Source organism: Delphinus delphis, chromosome 4 (assembly GCF_949987515.2).
Source record: "Delphinus delphis chromosome 4, mDelDel1.2, whole genome shotgun sequence".
Classification (NCBI taxonomy): domain Eukaryota; kingdom Metazoa; phylum Chordata; class Mammalia; order Artiodactyla; family Delphinidae; genus Delphinus; species Delphinus delphis.
Genome location: NC_082686.1, coordinates 125,081,110 through 125,107,799, shown reverse-complemented (window position 1 = coordinate 125,107,799; position 26,690 = coordinate 125,081,110). Strand labels below are relative to the sequence as shown.

The following is a 26,690-nucleotide window of genomic DNA, read 5'->3' as shown; positions in this document are numbered from 1 at the left end:
ATCTTGATTACTGCCAAGTTTTGGCAATTATGAATACAGCTACTTTATGAATAAACATCCATAGGAAGGTTTTTGTGTAGACATAAGTTTTCATTTCCTTTGGGGAAATACAAAGGAACCCAATTGCTGGATTATATGGTAAGAGTATGTTTAGTTTAAAAAAAAAACCCTGCCAAACTCTTCCAAAGTGGCTGTACCATTTTGCATTCCCACCAGAAATGAATGTTAGAGTTCCCATTGCTCCACATTCTTGCCAGAATTTGGTGTTGTCATGTTCCAGATTTTGGCCATTCTAGTAAGTGTGTAGTGGTATCTCATTGGTGTTTTAATGACATGTGACATAGAGCATCTTTTCAAATGCTTGTTTGCCATCTGTACATTTGTCTGTTAAGGTCTTTCGCCCATTTGTTAATTGGGTTGTTTTCTTAATGTTGAGTTTTAAGGGTTCTTTTTATGTTTTGATAAACAGTCTTTTATCAGGTGTATCCTTTGTGAATATTTTTCTCCCAGTCTGTGGCTTGTCTTCTCATTCTCTTGACAATATTTTCTTCAGAGCATAAAATTTAATAAAATCCAGTTTATCAATTCTTTCTTTCATAGATTGTGCCCTTGGTGCTGTGTCTAAAAAGCTATTGCCATATCCAAAGTCATCTAGACTTTCTCCTATGTTATCTTCTAGGAGTTTTACAGTTTTGCACTTTACAGTTAGGTTTATGAGCCGTTTTGAGTTAATTTTTGTGAAGAGTGTAAGGTCTGTGTCTAGATTCATTTTTTTGCATGTGGATATCCATCTGTTATAGTACCATTTATTGAAAAGACTATCTTAGCTCCTTTGTCAGAGATCAGTTAACTAAATTTATGTGGCTGTTTCTTAGTTCTCTATTCTTTTGATCTATTCTTTCACCAATACCACACTGTCTTGATTACTGGAGTGTTATAGTAAGGTTTGAAGTTGGGGAGTGTCAGTCCTCCAACTTCATTTTTCTTCAATATTATGTTGGCTATTTTGGGCCTTTTGCCTCTCCAGGTAAACTTTAGAATCAGTCTGTAGGCATCCACAAATAATTTGCTAGGATTTTGATTCAGATTGCATTGAATCTATAGATCAAGTTGGGAAGAACTGAAACTTGGCAGTATCGAGTCTTCCTATCCATGAACATTTATTTAGTTCTTTAATTTCATTCAGCAGAGTTTTTAGTTTTCCTTATATAAGATCTTGTACATATTCTTTTAGATTTATAACTAAGTATTGCATTAGGAGGATGCTAATGTAAATGGTATTGTTTTTAATTTCAAATTCCACTTTTCATTGCTAGTATATATGAGATTGATTGACTTTTGTATATTAACCTTGCATCCTGTAACCTTACTATAATTGCTTATTAGTTACAGGAGTTACCTTGTCAGTCCTTTTGGATTTTCTACATAGATGATCATGTGATCTGTGAACAAAGACAGTTTCTTTCTTCCCAATCTGCATACGTTTTATTTCCTTTTCTTGTCATATTGCACTAGCTAAAACTTCCAGTATGATATTGAAAAGGAGTGATGAGAGGGGACATCCTTGTTTTGTACCTGATTTTAGTGGGAAAGCTTCTAGTTTCTCACCATTAAGTATTATTTAGCAGTAGCTTTTTGGTAGATATTCTTTATCAAGTTGAGGAGTTCCCCCATTCTTATTTTACTAAGAGGTTTGTTTGCTTGTTTGTTTTGATCATGAATGGGTGTTGGATTTTGTCAAATGCTTTTTCTGTATCTATTGATATGACCGCATGACTTTCCTTCTTTAGCCTATTGATGTGATGGATCACATTAACTGATTTTTGAATGTTAAGCCAAGCTTGAGTACCTGTGATAAATCCCACTTGGTCATGGTATAGTTCTTTTTATACATTTTCAGATTCTATTTGCTAATTTTTTAAGGTATTTTACATCTATATTTATTAGAGTTATTCATCTCTAGTTTTTTTGTAATGTCTTTGTCTGGTCTTGGTATTAGAGTAATGTTGGCCTGCTAGAATGAGATAAGAAGTATTCTCTCTGTTTTTGTCCTCTGATGGATTTAAAGAGAGTTAGTATAATTTCTTCCTTAAATGTTTGGTAGAATTCACCAATGAACACTTCTGGGCTGTTCTGGAAGGTTACTAGCTATTGGTTCAATTTCTTTAGTAGATACAGGCCTATTCAGAGTGTCTACTTCTTCTTGTGTGTTTTAGCAAATTGTGCCTTTCAAGGAATTGATCCATTTCATGTAGGTTGTCAAATTTATGGGCATAGATTTGTTCATAGTATTCCTTTATTATTCTTTTAATGTCCATAGGATCTGTAGTGATATCCCAAATTTCATTTCTGATATTAGTAATTCGTGTTCTCTTTCATTTTTTCTTAGTTAGCCTGACTAAAGACTGATTGATTTTATTGATCTTTTCAAATAATCAGCTTTTAGTTTCACTGATTTTTTCTATTGATTTACTGTTTTCAGTGTCATTGATTTCTTCTCTCTTATTCTTTTATTTAAAGAATAAAAGAATTCTTTTATTTTATTTAAAAAACAAACGTGTGTGTGTATGTATTCATAGTCTAACTTTCTTTTTTCACTTAACAATATAATCTGTAAGTCTTTATTCTGTAATATATGGAAATATTCCTCATTCTTTTTTACAGTGGATATTACTCCCTGGTGTAGACATGCCTCAGTTTATACAATTGGTCCACTATTTGGCAGGTGTTTCCACTCTTTCCAGTCTTTGCTCTTACAAATACATTTGTAACAGGTAGCCTTGTTCATATGTCTCTTTGTATTTTGACAACATGTCTTTGGGATAAATCTGGTTCTGGTGGGGCAAAGGATAAACTCATGTACTCTTTGGCTAGATATTGCTAAACTCCCTTCCTTAGGAATTGTACCATTTTATACTCCCACCAAGTATGAGATTAGATTATCTGTTTTCCACAGTTCATAAGTGTATTGCCAAATTTGGGGATTTTTACCAGTCTGAAAAGACATAAACAGTACCTCTGTAATTTTAATTTGTGTTTCTCTTATTATTAGTTGTTGAACATTTTTTCAAATCATTAAGAACTATATTCACTTCTTTTCCATGAATTGTTCATAACCTTATCCCATTTTTCTATAAGGTTATTTTTCTTCACTGATTTAGAAGTTTTCTATATATTAGTTATAGAAAGTCTTTGTTTGAGATATTAGCTGTAAATATTTTTTATCTTAGTTTATTATTTGCCTTTATACTTTGCTTATGGATGTTGTTGTTTACCATGTGAAATTTTTATTTCTATCATCTTTTCCTTTATTGTTAATGGATTCCAAGTCATAGTTAAGAAAGTTTTCACAACTCTCAGGTTATAAAGGAATTCACCCATTCTGCCTTCAAGTACTTGTAAGGTTTCATTTTTCACTTTTAAGTCTCTGTTCCACTTAGAATTTATGCTGGTGTACAGTTAAGGAATAGATCAAATTTATCTTTTTCTAAATGGCTATCCAGTTATCTCAACACCATTTATTAAAAAGTCACACTTTAGGGGACTTCTCTGGTGGTCTAGTGGCTAAGACCCCACACTCCTAATGCAGGGGCCTGGGCTCGATCCCTGGTCAGGGAACTAGATCCCACATATATGCCACAACTAAAGATCCCACACACTGCAACTAAGAGCCCGCTGGTCACAACAAAGGTCCTGCACATGGCAATGAAGGTCCTGCTTGCCACAACTAAGACTTGACGCAGCCTAAATAAATTTTTTTTAAAAAAGTCACACTTTAGCCCATTGATTTAAATGCTCCCCTTTATCAGATACTAAATTTTCATACACAATTGAGTCCATTTCTTGATTTTCTATTCTATTCCATTGTTCTCTATCTATTCATGCACCAATACCATACTATTATAATTACAGAGCCTCTATAATGTGTTTAAATGACTTGTAGCCATACCTCAAGGCACTTTTTTCATCATTTTAATGGCCATTTTTGCTTACTTATTCTTTCTAATGAACCTTGTAAAAACTTACTTGGCTCCAGAAAAAAAAAAAATCCTGAGAGTGTTTTATTGGGATTGTCTCAAATATACAAATTAAATTAGGAAAAACAGCCATTATTATAAAGTTGAGTAACCCTGCACAAGAACATATGTCTTTCCACTTGTTCAAGTCTACTTTTGTGTTTTTCAGGAGTATTTTATAGTTCCCCTTATATAGGTTTTGGATTTTTTTAAGTGTATGCCTAGATATTTTATTTTTATTTGTCTATTATAAATGGTAATGCCATCATTTAAATTTTTTAAATATGTTACTGAAAAAAATGGTTTTCTACATTTTTTTAAAAAGATTTTTACAACCATTTAAAAAAATTTTATCTATTTATTTATTTGGCTGCATTGGGTCTTAGTTGTGGCATGTGGGATCTTTGTTGCGGCATGTGGGATCTTTTGTTGTGGTGCATGGGCTCTTCATTGTGGTGTGTGAGCTTCTCTGGTTGTGGTGCACGGGCTCCAGAGAGCGCAGGCTCAGTAGTTGTGGCACGGGCTTAGTTGCCCCACCGCATGTGGGATCTTAGTTCTCCGACCAGGGATCAAACCCGTGTCCCCTGCATTGGAAGGCGTATTCTTAACCACTGGACCACCAGGGAAGTCCCTGGTTTTCTACCTTTAAATTCCATTATTTTATCTTGTGCTTACCTTGGAAAGGAATAAAAGGAGACTAATGTTTATTGAACTCCGTTTAGGCACTTTTGTACATTTTACTTCATTTAACCTTCACAGCAACCCAAGAAGCTAAGTATTGTTATCCCCATTTTTACAGAAGAGGAGCTGAGACTCAGTGAGTTGAGATTTAAAATGTGAGGTTTTTTCTCTACATATTTTGTTTTCTTCATTTGTCAAATGAGAGTCACAACACAGGAAGGTCTACAGGAACTATTAAAAGTCCTCATCCTGAGGACCTTCCTGGCAGTCCAGTGGTTAAGACTCTGCCCTTCCAATACAGGGAGTGCAGGTTTGATCCCTGGTCGGAGAGCTAAGATCCCACAAGCTGCAAGGTGCAGCCAGAAAAAAAAAAAAAAAAGTCCTCATCCTGGTTGTTTCATGTGTTAGCCATGTCGCTTCAGATTGGATAAAATATTCAGAGTAAGTTAAATAGTACCTTGTTTAGTGTCTGAGATTAATGAAAATATCTCTATTATTTTACCACTAAATATGACATTGGCTATTAGTTGTTACTTTTTATTCTATTTCTGGTTTACTGGCACTGTGTTTTCTGTTTAAAATCACTTGAGCTGCTCAAAAAAATAAAAAAAAGTACTGTGCTAGGCACAGAATTCATTGGTAAATAAGACCTGCTCTAATAGAGTTTATATTCTAATGTGTGGTGTAGCAGAAAGGAAGGGGCAAAGGGAGAGATGGCATGGAAAGGAGAGGAGATAAGCAAACAAAAAAATAAAAATAACCTCAGAAAGTGATATGTGTTTTAAAAAAACAAAACAGCGTAATATGATAGTGAATAGAAATTAAAGTTTAGATAATGTGGAAGTATTATTTGAGGTGAGATCTAAATTTTAAAGAGGCAGCCTTGCAAAACTCTGAGGGAAACACAAAAGGAACAGCTACTGCCAGAATGTCAAATTTTATAAAAATTTATTTTTAGATTTCCTTGAATTATTACCTATCTTTTCTCCTTTGACCAATAAGTGTGACCAAGTACATTAAGAATTTCCTATTGAACCATCCTTGCAGTTCTGGGGAAAAAAATATTACTTTGAGCATGTGTTTTTTTAAAATATATTTCTGTGTTGAATTTGATGGTGTTTTATTTAGAATTTCTCATCTAAGCTATAAGTAATATTAGTTTAGATTCTGTGTGCTTTTTTAGTGATATATCATAGTTGTACTATCTGCATTAAATAAATCGGGAAGAATTTTAATACCTTTACATTTTTGTAAATTTCTTTTGCTTTTATTAACTCATTCCTTTGTATTTTTCTAAAATTTTCAGATATTTACAATATTTATTTTTATTTGGCTTTGCTTAAAATAAACATTTCAGACTCTCAGTTTATATGTTTAATTATATTCCATACATTATGACTTGTAGTGTTCTCATGGACATTACTTACTAAATTCTTAGAAATTCAATTTTGCTGCTTCTTTGATCTGAGTTATTTGGACAAAATATGATTTTTTTTTTTTTACTTTTAGTCCTTTTATGAGTAATTTTCAGTTTTGTTGCATTATAATTAGGAAATGTGACCTGTAAAATTTTTACTGAAGTTTTCTCTGCAGGTCAGCATGTCAGTGATTATAGAAGTTCCCTGCTGGAATCCTGACACATCTGAAAATGTCACTTTGTTGTGCTTTGCCTGTATAGAATTTTTCAATCATAATCTTTTCCCCCAAAAATGTAATTGCTACTCTAACTTCCTCTGACATTTATTGTACTAGAGGAGTCCAATGTTCATGGTAACTTTTAAAATGGATTATTGTAGAAATTTGTCTCTCTGAAATCCAAAATTTTTACCAGTACATTTTTAGGTATAGTTCTATATTACTAATTTTGCCTTGTTTTCAGTGAGGTTTTTGAATCTGAATACTCTAGTCTTTTCCCTTTATAGTGGTGAATATTTCCACCATTATTTATTATTATTATGTCTCACCCTTTTATAACTTCTCTCTAAAATCATTACTAGGTATATATTTTTCATCTTTGAATCTTTTCTTCTGACTTATGGGAGCTTTCTTAAGACCATCTGCATCAGTGATTCAGTTGTCTGCAGGATCTAACCTTCAGGTTAGTTGGATTTTTAAAATTTGATAAGCATGTTTTTCATCCAAAAAAATGATCTCAGGAAAAAGATATGCAATAATCTCTCAAGTTTTCTCTTCTTTAAGAGAATAAGTTTTCCTCAGGGATTCATATGCTTTGATTCTTTAGACCAATTGCCTTCGTGTCAACTACTGAATCATTCCATAGACCAGATAATGTTTCTGCTTCCTTATTTTTCACCAAGGATAGGGGAAGGGGAAGTGAGAATGTCCAGATGGCTGGAGATTGAGTGAATTCTTTTTCTTTTTTTGTAATTTTTGAATTTTATCTTTTTATACAAAGTGTTCTTACTACTTATCCATTTTAAACATATTAGTGTATATATGTCAATCCCAATCTCCCAATTCATCTCATCACCACCTCGACCCCTCTGTGGCTTTCCCCCCTTGGTGTGCATACGTTTGTGCTCTACATCTGTGTCTCAATTTCTGCCCTGCAAACCAGTTCATGTGTACCATTTTTCTAGGTTCCACATATATGCAATAATATACGATATTTGTTTTTCTTTTTCTGACTTACTTCACTCTGTATGACAGTCTCTAGATTCATCCAGGTCTCTACAAATGACCCAAATTCGTTCCTTTTTATGGCTGAGTAATATTCCATTGTATATATGTACCACATCTTCTTTATCCACTCGTCTGTTGATGGCCATTTAGGTTGCTTCCATGACCTGGCTATTGTAAATAGTGCTGCAATGAACGTTGGGGTGCATGTGTCTTTTAGAATTATGGTTTTCTCTGGGTATATGCCCAGTAGTAGGATTGCTGGGTCATATGGTAATTCTATTTTTAGTTTTTTATGGAACATCCATACAGTTCTCCATAGTGGCTGTATCAATTTACATTCCCACCAACAGTGCAAGAGGGTTCCCTTTTCTCCACACCCTCTGCAGCATCTGTTGTTTGCAGATTTTCTGATGATGCCTATTGTAACTGGTGTGAGGTGATACCTCACTGTAGTTTTGATTTGCATTTCTCTAAAAATTAGTGATGTTGAGCAGCTTTTTATGTGCTTCTTGGTCATCTGTATGTCTTCTTTGGAGAAATGTCTATTTAGGTCTTCTGCCCATTTTTTGATTGGATTGTTTATTTTTTTAATATTGAACTGCAGGAGATGTTTATATATTTGGGAGGTTAATCCTTTGTCCATTGATTCGTTTGCAAATATTTTCTCCCATTCTGAGGGTTGTCTTTTCATCTTGTTTGTAGTTTCCTTAAGCTTCCTTAGGACCCATTTATTTATTTTTGTTTTTATTTCCATTACTCTAGGAGGTGGATCAAAAAAGATCTTGCTGTGATTTATGTCAAAGTGTGTTTTTCCTCTAAGAGTTTTATAGGGTCCGGTCTTACATTTAGGTCTCTAATCCATTTTGAGTTTATTTCTGTGTATGGTGTTAGGTAGTGTTCTAATTTCATTCTTTTACATGTAGCTGTCCAGTTTTCCCAGCACGACTTATTGAAGAGACTGTCTTTTCTCCACTGTATATCCTTTTCTCCATTGTATATCCTCCTTTGTCACAGATTAGTTGACCATAGGTGCGTGGGTTTATCTCTGGGCTTTCTATCCTGTTCCATTGACCTATATTTCTGTTTTTGTGCCAGTACCATATTGTCTTGATTACTGTAGCTTTACTGGCTGTTGTATATCTACTATACTACTGTAGATTACTGTAGTATAGTCTGAAGTCAGGGAGTCTGATTCCTCCAGCTCTGTTTTTATCCTTCAAGACTGCTTTGGCTATTTGGGGTCTTTTGTGTCTCCATACAAATTTTAAGATTTTTTGTTCTAGTTCTGTAAAAAATGCCATTGGTAATTTGATAGGGATTGCACTGAATCTGTAGATTGCTTTAGGTAGTATAGTCATTTTCACAATATTGATTCTTCCAATCCAAGAACATGGTATATCTCTCCGTCTGTTTGTATCATCTTTAATTTCATTCAGCAGTGTCTTACAGTTTTCTGCATACAGGTCTTTTGTCTCCCTAGGTAGGTTTATTCCTAGATATTTTATTCTTTTTGTTGCAGTGGTAAATGTGAGTGTTTCCTTAATTCCTCTTTCAGATTTTTCATCATTAGTGATTAGGAATACAAGAGATATCTGTGCATTAATTTTGCATCCTGCAACTTTACCAAATTCATTGATTAGCTCTAGTAGTTTTCTGGTGGCATCTTTAGGATTCTCTATGTATAGCATCGTATCATCTGCAAACAGTGACAGTTTTACTTCTTCTTTTCCAATTTGTATTCCTTTTATTTCTTTTTCTTCTCTGACTGCCGTGGCTAGGACTTCCAAAACTAAGTTGAATAATAGTGGTTAGAGTGGACATCCTTGTCTTTTTCCTGATCTTAGAGGAAATGCTTTCAGTTTTTCGCCATTGAGAACAATGTTTGCTGTGGGTTTGTCACATATGGCCTTTATTATGTTGAGATAGGTTCCCTCTATGCCCACTTTCTGGAGAGTTTTTATCATAAATGGGTGTTGAATTTTGTCAAAAGCTTTTTCTGCATCTATTGAGATGATCATATGGTTTTTATTCTTCAATTTGTTAATATGGTGTATCACACTGATTGATTTTCGTATTTTGAAGAATCCTTGCATCCCTGAGATAAATGTCATTGATCATGGTGTATGATTCTTTTAATGTGTTGTTGGATTCCGTTTGCTAGTATTTTGTTGAGGAGTTTTGCATCTATGTTCCTCAGTGATATTGGCCTGTAGTTTTTTTCTTTGTGACATCTTTGTCTGGTTTTGGTATCAGGGTGATGGTGGCCTCATAGAATGAGTTTGGGAGTGTTCCTCCCTCTGCTATATTTTGGAAGAGTTTGAGAAGGATAGGTGTTAGCTCTTCCCCAAATGTTTGATAGAATTCTCCTGTGAAGCCATCTGGTCCTGGGCTTTTGTTTGATGGAAGATTTTTAATTGCAGTCTCAATTTCAGCACTTGTGATTGGTCTGTTTATATTTTGCATTTCTTCCTGGTTCAGTCTAGGAAGGTTGTGCTTTTCTAAGAATTTGTCCATTTCTTCCAGGTTGTCCATTTTATTGGCATAGAGTTACTTGTAGTAATCTCTCATGATTCTTTGTATTTCTGCAGTGTCAGCTGTTACTTCTCCTTTTTCATTTGTAATTCTATTGATTTGAGTCTTCTCCCTTTTTGCCTTGATGAGTCTGGCTAAAGGTTTATCAATTGTGTTTATCTTCTCAAAGAACCAGCTTTTAGTTTTATTGATCTTTGCTTTTGTTTTCTTTGTTTCTATTTCATTTATTTCTGCTCTGATCTTTGTAATTTCTTTCCTTCTGCTAACTTTGGGTTTTGTTTGTTCTTCCTTCTCTAGTTCCTTTAGGTGTAGGTTAGATCGTTTATTTGAGATTTTTCTTGTTTTTTGAGGTAGGCTTGGATTGCTATAAACTTCCCTCTTAGAACTTCTTTTGCTGCATCCCATAGGTTTTGGGTCTTTGTGTTTTCATTGTCCTTTGTCTCTAGGTATTTTTTTGATTTCCTCTTTGATTTCTTCAGTGATCTCTTGGTTATTTGGTAACGTATTGTTTAGCCTCCATGTGTTTGTGTTTTTTATGTGTTTTTCCCTGTAATTGGTATCTAATCTCATAGCGTTGTGGTCAGAAAAGATGCTTGATATGATTTCAGTTTTCTTAAATTTACTGAGTCTTGATTTGTGACCCAAGATGTGATCTATCCTGGAGACTGTTCCACACGCACTTGAGAAGAAAGTGTAATCTGCTGTTTTCGGATGGATGTCCTATAAATATCAATTAAATCTATTTAATTAAATCTATTTAATTAGTCTATTGTGTCATTTAAAGCTTGTGTTTCCTTATTAATTTTCTGTCTGGATGATCTGTCATTGGTGTAAGTGAGGTGTTAAAGTCTCCCACTATTATTGTGCTACTGGCGATTTCCTCTTTTATAGCTGTTAGCAGTTGCCTATGTATTGAGGTGCTCCTATGTTGGTTGCATATATATTTATAATAATATAAATACAGGTTTATCCTGTATAGGACTCTCTGCGCTTCCTGGACTTGGGTGACTATTTCCTTTCCCATGTTAGGGAAGTTTTTGACTATACTCTCTTCAAATATTTTCTCGGGTCCTTTCTCTCTCTCTTCTCCTTCTGGGACCCCTATAATGCGAATATTGTTGCGTTTAATGTTGTCCCAGAGGTCTCTTAGGTGTCTTCATTTCTTTTAATTCTTTTTTCTTTATTCTGTTCAGCAGCAGTGAATTCCACCATTCTGTCTTCTAGGTCATTTATCCGTTCTTCTGCCTCAGTTATTCTTCTATTGATTACTTCCAGTGTAGTTTCATTTCAGTTATTGTATTGTTCATCTCTGTTTGTTTGTTCTTTAATTCTTCTAGGTTTTAGTTAAACATTTCTTGCACCTTCTCGATCTTTGCCTCCATTCTTTTTCTGAGGTCCTGGATCATCTTCACTATCATTATTCTGAATTCTTTTTCTGGAAGGTTGCCTATCTCCACTTCATTTAGTTGTTTTTTTCTTGTTTCTTCATCTGGTACATAGCCCTCTGCCTTTTCATCTTGTCTGTCTTTCTGTGGGTGTGGTTTTTGTTCCACAGGCTGTAGGATTATAGTTCTTCTTGCTTCTGCTGTCTGCCCTCTGGTGGATGAGGCTAGCTAAGAGGCTTGAGCAAGTTTCCTGATGGGAGGGACTGGTGGTGGGTAGAGCTGGGTGTTGCTCTGGTGGGTAGAGCTCAGTAAAACTTTAATCTGCTTGACTGCTGATGGGTGGGGCCGGGTTCCCTCCCTGTGGATTGTTTGGCCTGAGGTGACCCAACACTGGAGCCTACCTGGGCTCTTTGGTGGGGTTAATGGCAGACTCTGGGAGGGCTCACACCAAGGAGTACTTCCCAGAACTTTTGCTGCCAGTGTCCTTGTCCTCACGGTGAGACACAGCCACCACACGCCTCTGCAGGAGACCCTCCAGCACTAGCAGGTATGTCTGGTTCAGTCTCCTATGGGGACACTGCTCCTTCCCCTGGGTCCCAATGCGCACACTACTTTGTGTGTGCCCTCCAAGAGTGGAGTCTTTGTTTCCCCCAGTCCTGTCGAAGTCCTGTAATCAAATCCCACTAGCATTCAAAGTCTGATTTTAGGCATTCCTCCTCCCTTTGCCAGACCCCCAGGTTCGGAAGCCTGACGTGGGGCTCAGAACCTTCACTCCAGTGTGTGGACTTCTGTGGCATAAGTGTTCTCCAGTTTGTGAGTCACCCACTCACCAGTTACAGGATTTGATTTTATTGTGGTCGTGCCTCTCCTACCGTCTCACTGTGGCTTCTCCTTTACCTTTGGTTGTGGGGTATCTTTTTTGGTGAGTTCCGGTGTCTTCCTGTTGATGATTGTTCAGCAGTTAGTTGTGATTCTGGTGCTCTCGCAAGAGGGAGTGAGAGCACGTCCTTCTATTCTGCCATCTTGAACCAATCTGTGTGTGAATTCTTGTTCCAATTCACTTGCAGGCTATTTCTGCACTTAAGATGTATCTGCTTCCACGTGCTCTGCTTTACAGGAATTCTTTGAGCTTTCATGACTGTGAATAGCACCTTCCCTAATTTCTAGCACAAGCACAAAACCCGTGCACCATTTTAACAATTAAATGCCCCATTTTAACAATTTGGGGGTGGGTTCAAGTGAAACTGGCAGAGCTGGCAGAAAGGTAGGGAGAGGAGAGTCAGAACTTTTAAGTGCAGAGAGAGGCTTAGATTATTGTGTTGAGCCAAAAATCTACTACGCAGATACCAATCAAAATTCTGGTGGTCAACAGGAGTATATTGTGAGCTCCATTTTCAAACAGGAATGGAAACTTCAGTTCTTGTCCTTCCTTTAGCATGTTTGTGCATAAATAGTATTGTATATAAGGAAGTCTTTCTGCTTCACTTATTCTGTCTTCACCTCACTGTTCTTGTTTTGATTTACAGAAGGATGTAGACAAGGAGTTCTATTTGTTTCCTACAGTGTTTGATGAGAATGAGAGTTTACTCCTGGATGATAATATTAGAATGTTTACAACAGCACCTGATCAGGTGGATAAGGAAAATGAAGACTTTCAGGAATCTAATAAGATGCACTGTAAGTACTGTATCATCCACCAATATCAAGTTATTTCAGTGCTGCACATGTAATGCTTTTTTTTTTTTTTTTTTTTTGCTGTATGCGGGCCTCTCACTGTTGTGGCCTCTCCCGTTGCGGAGCACAGGCTCCGGACACGCAGGCTCAGCGGCCATGGCTCACGGGCCCAGCTGCTCCGCGGCATGTGGGATCTTCCCGGACCGGGGCACGAACCCGTGTCCCCTGCATCGGCAGGCGGACTCTCAACCACTGCGCCACCAGGGAAGCCCTGTAATGCTTTTAATTAAACCAAAATACTAATAGCTTTGCCCATTGATTAATTTTCAATAAATGATTAAATACCATAGTGCTCTAAGGGTAATACTGTTGATTATTTAACATGTAAGTCAATTGAATCTTCGTTTCACTTAATTCAAAATAATAAAACATATAATATATGCCAATTAGATGCATGGTCCTTAAAATGTGGTCCCTGGGTCAGCCACCTCAGCATCACCCAGGTACTTGTTAGGAATGCAAGTTCTTGGGCTCCATCCCTGACCTACTGAATCAGAAACTTTGGGTGTGGGGCTAGAAATCTGTTTAACATATCCTCCAGGTTGTTCTGATATATGCTTAAATTTGAGAGCAATTGGATTAGATGCTTTTCTCATCTATGGCTTAATAATGACAGGCTCCTTTTATGATCTCTGCTGTCAAGAACTTCAGTGATTCTCATCCTTGACTATATGTAAGAATCCCCTAGGAATTTTAATAAACTATTAAAACTATTTTTTAAATCCTCAGGACAACTTCCAGAGACTTTTATTTAATTGAAACAGCATCAGATTAACTTCTAGTGTAATTCTAAAATACAGTTAGAGGGACTTCCCTGGCGGTCCAGTGGTTAAGACTCCATGCTTCCACTGCAGAGGGCACAGGTTCAATCCCTGGCAGGGGAACTAAGATCTCACATGCCGAGGACGTTGCCAAAAATAAATAAACAAATGGTTGACTTATATGGTATGTGAATTGTATTTCAATAAAGCTGTTAAGAAATAAAATTTAAAAAAAAAATAAATAAAATACAGTTAGAGTTTAGAGATAGCAAGCTGATTGATCATAATGTCCACGCCACTAATGGACAACATATGAAAATCACTATAACTAGAAGGAAAAAAAGTAAAGTTGTATTACAAACTGATGTTTTTTAAATTGGATTGATAATAGTTACACCACCCACAATCTTTAAAATACTTCTTTTGATTTTGGAGGAGTCAAGAATATTATCTATTAAAAATAGCAGTGAGGGACTTCCCTGGTGGTGCAGTGGTTAAGAATCTGACTGCCGATGCAGGGGACACAGGTTCGAGGCCTGGTCCGGGAGAATCCCACATGCCACAGAGCAGCTAAGCCCGTGTGCCACAACTACTGAGCCTGTGCTCTAGAGCCCGTGAGCCACAACTACTGAGCCCGCGTGCCACAACTACTGAAGCCTGCACGCCTACAGCCCATGCTCCACAACAAGAGAAGCCACTGCAATGAGAAGCCCGCGCACTGCAACGAAGAGTAGCCCCCGCTCGTTGCAACTAAAGCCCATGCGCAGCAACGAAGACCCAACACAACCAAAAATAAATAAATAAATAAATAAATAAAAGGATCTATCAGACTGGATGGTAGAGTTATAAAATAAAAAAAGAGCGGTGAGAGGAAACTTCCTGCATACACTCTTCCCTGTTATTCAAGATGAATCAGAGAATTTTCCATCTAGAGCAACAAACACATTCCCAGCCTACAGTGCCCTGGAAGAGCTGTTATTATCCACCCATTTTGGTGCTCACAAATACGGCCCTTGAGAGAACTGAGAAGTGACTCGCTGGGAAGAACAGTGAGATTCCCAGGGCCCAGAACTTCAAGAACCCTGCATTCAGCTCTACGTCTTTCAGCCCAGGCCTGCCTGGAAGTGCTGGGTACAGCAAGGAGTTGCAGAGACACTCCTGAGACATAAAGGGGTGGGCAGGCCTGAATGGGTCTTTTAAAAATTAAATAAACCCAGTTGGCTCTGGAAAGTCTGGGAGGTTGTCATGAAGTAGGACGTAAGATTAAACCACTTTCAAAATATCATTTCCCAACCTTTACAGCCATGAATGGATTCATGTACGGGAATCAGCCTGGTCTCAACATGTGCCAAGGAGACTCAGTTGTGTGGTATTTATTCAGTGCTGGAAATGAGGTTGATGTACACGGGATATACTTTTCAGGAAACACTTATCTGTCAAGAGGAGAAAGGAGAGACACAGCAAACCTCTTCCCTCAAACAAGTCTGAGGCTCTTCATGCAGCCTGACACGGAAGGTATATTCCTTTAAAGTCAAGACAAGTTTCTGTTGGATCGATTCGTGTGGTTTCAGTTTAAAATTCAGTGTTGGAGGATAAGCTCATCCCTTCCCCAAGCCTCCCAACTACTCTTCCTTCCCTTGGAAGATATGTCTGGGCTATTGTCAGCTAAGTATATGCCAGAGAGGTCCATTTCCTGTTTGTTGGGGGGAGGGAAGGGAGTGACAAAAGTGTACTGAGGTTTCTCCCATTTCAACCTAGTCAAATCCTCAAGATGGTCTCCTTTTCAATTATGGGCCTTTAAAGATAGCTGGCAAATCAGACTAGAAAGGGAATGACTCCCACAAAGGCTTTGCATCTAAACTTTTTGTCATGTCTCTGTCCCCTAGATGTACTGTTGGCTAATTAGTTGTCTACAATTGAATAGGCTATGTTAGAACTCTAGCCATGCAAATTCAGAGACGCTGACAGAACTGTCTCTGAATGAGTAAAGCAAACTAAAACAAAAAAGAATTTTAACCAAAACATGAAAATATGCTAACTTGCCTCAGGCTTTATTTGGTTCATAAGATGCCACTAAAACGCAGGACATGCTCAGTGTCACCTTTCCTTTATTAGGCCAATGTAAATACAACAGTGAGCAAAAGAGATATATCAAGTATCTGCTTTCATGGAGATGAAATTCTAATGCAGGGAGACAGACAACAAGCAAGTATATTAATGCGTATATCAAGTGGTTATAAGTACTATGAAGAAAAATAGGGAAGGGAAAGGGGCTGATGACTGATAGGGAAAGGTGGGTAAAAATACTCGGAGGAGGTGAACTGCCTTTTTATTTACCATTCCAGGAACTTTTGATGTTGAGTGCCTCACAACTGATCACTACACAGGTGGCATGAAACAAAAATACACTGTGAACCAGTGCAGGCAGCCATCTGAGAATTCATACCACTACCTGGGAGAAAGGACCTACTACATCGCAGCGGTGGAGGTGGAATGGGATTATTCCCCAAGTAGGAAATGGGAAAAGGAGCTGCATCATTTACAAGAACTAAAGTAATTCTCCAGATTCCGATTCCCAATTTTTTTTAGCTTTCTCTTTCAGAGTAGTAAGAATTATGCTAAATTAAAAACCAATGAACAGTTGCATTAAACAATAACAACAAAAACAACAACAAAATGCTTCCTAGGGACCCTCCTCATTCATTTCTGCTTCTCTCAATTTTCTCACAGGAAAATTTTCATTGATCTCATTTGATTCTTTGCAGTTACTCACCTTACTTTCTTTTCTATTAGACTCTCTTCTCATACTCATGTGCCCTTGTCAGATTTTCAAACTAAAACCAAAATTAATGCCTACATTCAGAGCTAAAATAATTTTCTTTACCAACTATTTGTTGCTTACGTTTAGTCCAGATATTTCATTATGAGTCTAGTAATCAGTTATTTCACATTCTTAAAACTATTTATTATATATGGAAGAATATTTTAAATTCTTGAGGGCACTACAGCAGATATGGTCTCTGCTCTCTAAGAACTTACAGGATAATATGCTTCAAAAACCACCAATAACATGTATGCTGTGGAAATGTAAAAGTGAGGTCAGTGAACAAATATAAGTAAAGGATGGTTATTGGAGCTTCAGAAACAATACATTTAGTGCAGCATCACCTGACACTTCCAGGTGTAGCTCTTTTATACTTTGCCAAGCACTTTCCCCTCTCCCATTATGCACTAACCCTTTGGGGATATGATTTGAGAGATCAGGGTGGGCTTGTGTTCAGATCTGGAGTGCACAACATGACTGGTAACCTACAGCAAGGCAGGTGGTTAGCTGGTCAGTTTGACAGCCATGGTGAGTGTGATTTGTGCTGTAAGGGAGTAAAAGTTTATTTCAATGATTGGGATAGAACTGTTAAAAGTATGCAGAGCTGTTAGGAGTCAATGAAAGCTTTACATCAGGGAATGGCTGGATAAAAAGGCCATTTCTGTTCCTATAGACCAGAAATACTGCAGTAAGCAGAGAACACTTCATTGATGAAATCTGGACTCATAACATTTTAGAGCCATATAGAAAACTTAGAGACGACCTCATCGAATACCTCATTTTTTTTTTTTTTTTTGCCACGCTGCGTGGTTTGCAGGATCTTAGTTCCCCGACCAGGGATTGAACCTGGGCCCTCACAGTGAAAGTGCAGCGTCCTAACCACTGGACTGCCAGGGAATTCCCTTGAATGCCTCATTTTAGGGATGAAGAAACTAAGGCTCTGACAGGCAATGACCAGCTAGACATCATTTTAGCTAGTGACAGAGTCAGGGCCAGGACTCCGATGACTCCACTCCTAGCTAGGTACACTTTCTACCACACCTGTCTATTGATAAAGTCTTATTCTTTCTTGCTCAAATGGGACAGTGATATTAAAAACTAGCATAATTAAATAAAAATATATTTTTATTCAAAATTTAGAACTCAACTTCCACTTTCCTTAAGACAAATACTAACCTTAGTCGTGTGTGTGTGTGTGTGTGTGTGTGTGTGTGTGTGTGTGTGTGTATGTGTTTTAAGTCTTTCAAATGCATTTTTAGATAAGGAAGAATTTTACATAGGCTCAAAGTACAAGAAAGTTGTGTATCGGCGATTCACTGACAGCACATTCCAAGTTCCTGGGGAGAGAAAACCTGAAGAAGAACACCTGGGAATTCTAGGTACTGCCCTAGCTCCAGTTCATCGGGTGTGGGTTGCTGATGTGGTAATCCATGCGGTGAGAGTCAGTCCATGTCTATGGGCTTCATTTTCTTGGTTCATTTATTAACATTATTCAAATAAAAATGAAAAACAAAATCTATTTAATAAAATGAGAAGCCTATATTTTCTAAAAATGTGGCATAAGAAAATATTACTTACTTCTATCAGAAACAATGTATAATATCCCATGTACTAATGCAATTATATATATTTGGTGTTTATCAAATTGATGCCTCTATTTTTGATGAAATTGCTAGAAATTACTTTCTACTGAAATTCTTAACCAAGTTCTCCCTGTTATTCTACTACTCCCCCCTCCAAAAAATCATAGCTATTTACTTTTAAAATTAAGATGTAAATGATCAACTTTAAGAAGAAGTATAAACAAGGAAATAAGGAAAAGGGAAAAGTTTTATGGTGCACAAGGCTGGGGAAAAGTTGACTTCAATTTTTCAGGAATCACTTTAAGACAGAATGTCTAAGAACTCCACCAACACTGGTCTTGGGAATTTTCTTTAAAATCATCAAGCGAAGGGGAAGCCATTCCCAAGCCCACTGTGTTCCTACACTAACAGAATTCCCTGGGGCTTTCTTATCCTCCGTTCCTGGAGTGAGTAAGACACCCAAGGGAGAGTGGCATTGTTTTTGGGTCACAGAAATTCTCTCAGGCAGGAGACAAGCTAAAATTGGCTAGAGGGTAGGAACAGGTGGGGTAGCCCCACCCATCCTTTCAAAGGCAGTACTGTCCTTAATTCACAGGAAGGTCTAGAACTTTCAGGCCAAAACCTCCCCTAGGACTCTTGATGAGAGATGCACCCATAGTCTCCATCTTTAGAGACAGCCATAACTAGTGTTTTTATCCTGAATCCTCTGGGACCGGGTATCGATCCAAGAGTACTACAGCATGAAGCGAGGTGGCAGGGGGGACACGACAAAGACAACATCCTTAACAATAAAAAAAGTGACCTGATCTTTGCTTTTATTACTGAGTTAGAGCTTCCAATCTGATAGCTATATAAGCCAGTCTTCCTTTTCACTCTTGCCAGGTCCACAACTTCATGCAGATGTTGGAGACAAAGTTAATATTATCTTTAAAAACATGGCCACAAGGTCCTACTCCATACACGCCCATGGGGTGAAAACGGAGAGTTCTACAGTGACGCCAACCGCACCAGGTATTCACAGTGTGGGGAGGGGTACATTTTAATAGACGTTACAGCCTTTCCACAAACACCTGTTATCCACATGAGTGCGTCCAGAGAGAGTGAAGGAGCAGGTGGTTGGGAGGGCACACACAGAGATATGCCTACATGCACATACCAAAAAAAAAAAATCCACAGAACCGTAAAGAACAAAATCTGACGGTACTGAACACCCTCCCATACTCAAGGTTGAGTCAGCAGAGATGATCTCCCCAGGCTCAGCTAGAACACATCCCAGACAGCATCTATCATGTGGCTGAAAGTTTCCATGCCTGTATCCAAAGACAGGGTCCTAAGGGCAGATGCTGCCACTTAGAATTTCAAATCCCTCGAATCTAGCCCAATATCTGGCATGGACTAGGAACTCAGTAAATGTCTCTTTAATTAATACAGAGTAATAAGTGCATTAAATACATAAATGTGTATTTTCTTTAATAAAAGCTATATTTTTCTTCTATTCGTTGGAAAGTTGGCTTCTAGGAAAGGACCATTTCTCAGTAATTTAGCAGTTCTCAAAGTATATCAAGTGAGAAAAAATAAATTAGAGAGTTGGTCTTGTCAGTATAAGGGAATAGAAATAAAAGGCCCTGGCTTCATTACCCTCACATTCTTCCAAGATAAACAGTAAATAAATATAGATATAATATCAAATTGTAGAAAGTGCTATGAAAAAGATTAAGGCAGATGAGAGAAAGTAAGTAAAAGGGTGTTATTTTAGGTAGGGGGTTGGTCAGGAGGGCTTCTTTGAGGAGGTGCCACTGGTGAAGACACCTAAATGATGAGTAGTAATGAGCCTCAGGGAGTTGTAGAGGGAGAGCATTCTAGGTCCTGAGATGGAAGTGGACTTGGTGTGTCTGAGGAATGGCCAAAGGCCAGAGCAGAGCAAACAGGGGCAGAATGTGAGGAGATGAGATCTAGGCAGGTCAGGGAGCCGGATGCGGTAGGAGGGAGGGGGACATCAGAGGCCATGGTTACGACCTTACATTTCATTCTGAAATCCCATGTGAGAGTTTGAGCTGGAGAGTGATGAAGACTTTTTAAAGCGGCAGTCCCCAGCCTTTTTGGCACCGGGGACCGGTTTCGTGGAAGACAATTTTTCCACAGACAGTGGGGCGGTGGAGGGGGACTGTTCAGGGGGTAACGTGAGCAGTGGGGAGCGATGGGGGGCAGCAGATGAAGCTTCACTTGCTTGCCCGCTGCCCACCTCCTGCTGTGCGGCCCAGTTCCTAACAGGCTGCGGACAGGTACCGGCCCGCAGCCCGGGGGTTGGTGTGTGAAAAAGTGACTGTAGGAGACAAGGGCAGAAATCAAGGCTCAGTTAGGGGACTATTGCAATAATCTGGGTAAAGAATTAGTAAGACTTGTACCAGGGTAGAAGCAGCTGAAGTGGTGAATTGTATTCTGGTTCCATTTTAAAGGTGGTGCTAAAAGGACCTGCTGAAAGGTTGGTTGTTAGGGCAAGAGTCAAGGACAAGCCCAGGGCTTGGGCATCAAACACTGATGGCAGAGCAGGTTGGGGCGGGGAATGGAGAAGAGACAATAGGAGTTTAGATGAAGAGACAAAATGTTCAGGTGATGAATCTACTCTTTACATTTTCAGTGAAACATTCTGTTTACAAAAAGGGTGAGGACACAGGTGTGGGTAAGATGGAGGACTTGAGGAAAAAGGAAAAAGTTTACCATATCCCGAGACCGTCCCTCAAGTCCTGCTTGATTCCCTAGTAAAGGAATTTGTCAAATTCTAGCTAATTAAACTCCGACAGCAGGAATATGTAATGGTGAGGTCTGCATAAATAGACAGTGAGTGGCCATGGCTGAAAGTCAAGGTCTTGTGAGTAGTTGTACAGGATGCCGTGAGGTGACTGGCAGCAAAGATGAGGCTGGAGAGAAGCCCAGGGCAAGTGGAAGAAGGTAAAGACCTTAGAAAGATAGGAGGGTGGAGCTACTTGCAAGTGTGAAGGTCCAGGGTGTGGTCGTGTCCTGAATGTGACAGAGTTGTGACAGAACAGTGTATGGTATGACAGAATGGGGCGGACAAGAGAGGTCACTGACAGGTCAGTGACCCATGAGATCAAGCGGTCTAATGGTTCCTTGCCAGGAACTGTGAAATCACTGAGGATAATGGTGAAAAAGGAAAACAGGCAGGCCGTGGTGAAGCTGTAGGAATTACACAGGATAGTCCAGAAACACAGACACAAAGCAGGCAGCGGGGAAGCAGCTAGCACTGGGGGAAAATCGCTTAAGAGTTGAAAAGAAAAAAGTGTATTAGAGAAGCAGACTTCAAACTAAGTCTAAGGAAAGATCTATTGTGGAGTTTCTTCAAATTGTGATACTGAATTGCCACCTCCTGGCTTTGTAGCATGGCCTGTGTTTCATGGCTAGTTAATTTATAACTGAAAAAGAATATATAAAAGTGTGTCTTACAGTTGGTCTTAAAACTAAATTCTTTTTTTTTTCCAAATTCAGACAAAATTTACTTAGAGAAAATTATTTATTAATTGTTGGCTTCATTATCCTTTAGATCAGAGGTGTAACAATTTTCCTTTTTAATATTCCTTTCATCATTGAAGACAATGAAACTTCTGCCTGTTTTCTGAGAAGCAACAAATAGTAATGGATGGTCACAGGCCTGAGCACTGGGATGCCTGTGATCTAAGTTGTACTTTTGCTATTTATTAGCTTTATAACATAGAGCAAATATCTTGTGTGCTCCTGACTTTCATCATCTCTGAAATAATGGAGGTTATTATGTTTCCTCCTAGTAAAACTAAATTCTTGAAAACAACTTTGAGTACTGCTGCTTTTTAAAACTAATTACTTTGACATTTCCAGTTTCTGGGTCTTTGGTTATCAAGGCTTTGATAACAATTTGACATACATATATCAAATACATACCAAATATAACCAGATACATTAACACTTGATTAATTTAGGTGAAACTCGCACTTACATATGGAAAATCCCAGAAAGATCTGGAGCTGGAATAGAAGATTCTCCTTGTATTCCATGGGCTTACTATTCAACTGTGGATCGGGTTAAGGTAAACTCTAAATCATTTGTGTTTTGTGCAAATTCCCAAAATAGACACACAGTTGAAGGAAGATGAGGTTAAGAGTTTTCCTGTGGTCCAATTTTATGTTAAAATTATAGGAAAGTAAGCTGCTCTGAAATTCACTTTGGGTTTTTTGGTTTTTTTTGGTTTGTTTAAGAATATAGTTATAAATGTATCAACTCTGTAACTGCTGATTATGGGTACCACAGGATTAAGTATTAATAATGGTATTCTATTTCCCTTTTGATATGAAAATACATACTAAAGTACTGAGGTACATGATTTCAGAGCTCTATTATCACATAATAAAAATGCTGATCTCAGCAGTAAATCACAGCACAGCTACAGCTGCTGTTTGATTAAATACTTCAAAGCCAAAAAAGCACTCAACAACTATAAATCAGAACATGTACCAAGACTCTTTTGTAGAATTAAACCTCTAGTCCAAATCTCTCTCCTGAGTTCCAGACCTGTCTATATACCTGCCTATTGAACACTTCTACCAGCATGTCCCACAGGCACAGAAACTCAGCAAGTCTACAATGGAAACTGAGATCTCCCTCCACCTCCTCCTATATTCCCAGTTGTGATAAATAGCACAAGTACCAAACCTAGTCATTTGTTCAAGCTAGAACCCTGGATATAGAGTATCTAATTCTTACCCCTGGCTCACCCAGGCAATTCACCCACCTATACAGAGCTCAGTCCATTCCTTCTATCTCCACAGATCAGGTGCTAGTAATTTGCCTCAACTACTGCAGTGGCCTCCTAGTCTCCAGTCTCTTCCCCATCCAAACCTTCCTTCACTCTACCACCAGGATCACTGGTCTAAAATGCATATACTGCCATTCCATGTTCAATATTTCAAGGACTACTTATGACCCACAAGACAAAATCTAAAATTCCAGAACATAATACAGCTCAAAGGCCATTCAAGATCTAATCTGCCATTACTGATGCCCAGTCAAACCAAAGTTCTTGTAGATTTAAGTCCACTGTGGTGTTCCCTGTGTTCACTGGCACTTTTTGTACCTCCATCGCAGCAAGTGGTTCATTTCTTCCATTCATCTATTGTCCCTAGTAGGAGGTAGGGTCTTTGTTTGATTCATCTCTGGATTTTTAGTGACTGGCATAGTCCCTGGCTTATGATTCCATAAGCAAACCAGCACTGTTCACTTGAGGCTCTTTTCAACTGCTGCTCATTAGCTGAGCCAATATTTGGCCTCTGCAACACATTTCTGTTACTTGAGCATCACCCACACAAATTCGACATTGTTCCAATTTAACTACTCCAAGTGGAAAGTTACTGACTTGACAGAACCACATTGGGCAAAGTCTACTACCTAAATCAGTCCCTCCAAAGTTCCTGAGGTCATGGGGGATAAGGTCCCAGTTCTCTGAAATCCCGACCTATATCAAAAGGATGACTAAGTTTTTGCTTGTTTTCAGGATCTCTTTAGTGGATTAATTGGCCCACTGATTGTTTGTCGGAAACATTACTTGCAAGTATTCAATCCCATAAAGAAACTGGAATTTTCCCTTCTGTTTCTTGTTTTTGATGAGAATGAATCTTGGTACTTAGATGACAACATCAAAACATACTCTGATCACCCTGAGAAAGTAGACAAAGCCAATGATGAATTCATAGAAAGCAATAAAATGCATGGTATGATACATTATTCTAAAACCTATTTTTTCCCTTTTCTTCTTTCAAATACTCTGGAAACTATTCATTTGTTTTATTTTATAATAAACCACTTCTGCCACACTTCACATGTGAGGTAGAATTCTGTTCAAAGCAAAAGGGGACTATATTTGAAATCATCCATTAACTTCTCTCCCAGTTCCAAAGTCTCAATCCCTTTTAAACGCAAAATTAGGAATAAATCTTTTGGTGCTAAGTGACTATAGAAGCAGTGTGATATTATTGACCTTAAAGTACCCATTTCCCCTATCTGTAGTGAAATAAGTTCTATTACCTCAAAAAGATCCCATATATTAACCTAATAAACCTATTTTCTGTGAAATAGCTGTTGGTTTAAAATATCCTGGAAGGTAATAAAAACTCATGTGTCTTCCCCAGCTATTAATGGAAGAATGTTTGGGAACTTACAAGGCCTCACAATGCATGTGGGAGATGAAGTCAACTGGTATCTGATGGGAATGGGCAATGAAATAGACTTGCACTCGGTACATTTCCATGGCCACAGCTTCCAATACCAGGTAAGGGCCAACCATGGTCATTATTCCTGCTCTATTTGAAAATGTTTTAAAGCAAATGAAGAAAATATTTCCTCAGAGAGACTTATGAAAAGTTTAAGGTTTTAAGAGACAATATTTTACACATGGTACTGCATTTATGTCAAATATATATAGCACAGGGAGCTCAGCTCGGTGCTCTGTGATGACCTAGATGGGTGGGATGGGGGTGGGGGATGGGAGGGAGGTCCAAGAGGGAGGGGATACAGGTATACATATAGCTGATTGACTTCGTTGTACAGCAGAAACTAACACAACATTGTAAAGCAATTATACTCCAATAAAAAAAAAAGAGAGAGACAACTAAATTATTTTCAGAGTGTGACACACAGCAATTTCAGTCACCATTACGAACCTTTTTACACCTTGGGCTCTCCCTTAGATTTCGTTTTTACTGGATTTTCTTGGAGTTCTGCTCACATTTTCCTGGGCAAGGCCTTTGAACAGAATTGTCAGCAGAGAGGGTAGGAATGTTCACGTAATGATGGATTAGAGAGTAGAGACAAGACTTTATTATAACCTTTGCCTCTTCTAAGTTCTGGATCTCAAATAGCCTGAAGTGAACAAGATCGGCACAAGATTGGTGTCAAGCAACTGATTGGTCCCTAGATCTCAATCCTACTTTGACTTCTCACCCAGTGCTGATTTCAGCAGGAATCAATAACCCTTTTGGAAATGCTTTTGTCTCACCTTCACGTTAACACAGAAAATTCAGAAGCTACCACAAAGCACACTGCAGAACCATTTTATTCTCGCTTTTTGTTTGACTTATTAGCAGACTTTCAATTCCATCCCTGCCGAAATACCGCCCAAATACTCTGTCAAGACTCTACCTGAACTGCCCCTGGTTTGGGCTTCTCCATTGGCCTCCTTTCCTGCTCCCTTCATTACCTACCAACCTTAAAGTTTAACAGACAAGCTCATCTAGGGTAGGTTCGGCAAGAGTGAGATTTAAGACTGAAATGAGGCCACAGCTAAATTCCTTTGTGTAACTCAAGTGCTCTGATAAAAAGGCAAACCAGGCCTTCCCTGGTGGCGCAGTGGTTGAGAGTCGGCCTACCGATGCAGAGGACACGGGCTCGTGCCCCGGTCCGGGAGGATCCCACATGCTGCGGAGTGGCTGGGCCCGTGAGCCTGCGTGTCCGGAGCCTGTGCTCCGCAGCAGGAGAGGCCACAACAGTGAGAGGCCCCCATACCGCAAAAAAAAAAAAAAAAAAAAAGGCAAACGAGAGTCAGATGTTCCTGACTGATGAATTCACTTTCATCGTATCTTTCCTTCACACCCATTTAATAGCCCACAGTGCAAAGGGTTTAGCAAAGACCACTACCTCATTGTTTGTATTAGACATAGCAATGTGCAGGGTCTCTTTCTTTTTTTAACGGATTTATCCATTTTCTAATATCCCTGAGCTGGCCAATGAAATGAACTCTCACATATAATAAACATTATATTTTTCTAATTAAGCACAGGGGCATTTATAGTTCTGATGTCTTTGACATTTTCCCTGGGACATACCAAACCTTAGAAATGTCTCCAAAAACACCTGGAATCTGGTTACTCCACTGCCATGTGACTGACCACATTCATGCTGGAATGGAAACTACTTACACCGTTCTACCAAATGAAGGTGAATATCCATTTAGTAATTCTAGAAGGTATATATCACAAATATAATTAAGATGTACTACTTTGCCTATATATCAATACTTCCCCCCAACTGAAGCTTTTTTGAATTTGCTGCCCTGATTCTTCCTTCTCTACCTCCAAATAGGAATTTTTTTTACTGCTAAGTGGTGTGGGATACTGCTTATCTTCTGACAGCTGGTACTGATAACAGCACCAGTAGTCTCTACACTAATACAAATTGACACCAGTTTGATGCAGTGTAATTAATATTCCTAAAACTGACATGTGTAAGAGAGTAGTTGTGACTTAACAAAAGACATTTAAAATATAATTTCTTTCTTAATAGAAAACATTAACTTTTATTCTAGGAAGTACCTGGTACAGGCAAAAGCATCCCCCCCCCACAAAAAAAACCCCATATAACTAATATAATTTCAAAGAGTCAATCAGGCAGAACAGTGTCTTTCTGTGCTTCTGGGGGAGGGGAGGAATTACTGATTATTGTTTTGTCAGTGATTGTCTTAGGCCATTCGGGCTGCTGTAACAAAATACCAT

General features: G+C 38.4%; 1 protein-coding gene across 4 annotated transcripts in view; it reads left to right on the top strand.

Annotated features, from left to right (window-relative positions):
• Positions 1-26,690, top strand: part of CP (ceruloplasmin) — a 66,998-nt gene that overhangs the window by 24,388 nt on the left and 15,920 nt on the right. For all 4 annotated transcript variants that reach the window (XR_009519327.1, XM_060011396.1, XM_060011397.1 and 1 more), the window contains exons 10-18: positions 12,784-12,934; positions 15,055-15,267; positions 16,098-16,305; positions 17,816-17,955; positions 19,042-19,170; positions 22,131-22,237; positions 23,699-23,915; positions 24,333-24,472; positions 25,974-26,136. Coding sequence is in view for 3 of the 4 variants with exons in the window: in XM_060011396.1 (XP_059867379.1) it covers positions 12,784-12,934; positions 15,055-15,267; positions 16,098-16,305; positions 17,816-17,955; positions 19,042-19,170; positions 22,131-22,237; positions 23,699-23,915; positions 24,333-24,472; positions 25,974-26,136 (1,468 nt within the window). In the remaining variant the exon portion in view is untranslated. The remainder of the gene's footprint in view (positions 1-12,783; positions 12,935-15,054; positions 15,268-16,097; positions 16,306-17,815; positions 17,956-19,041; positions 19,171-22,130; positions 22,238-23,698; positions 23,916-24,332; positions 24,473-25,973; positions 26,137-26,690) is intronic.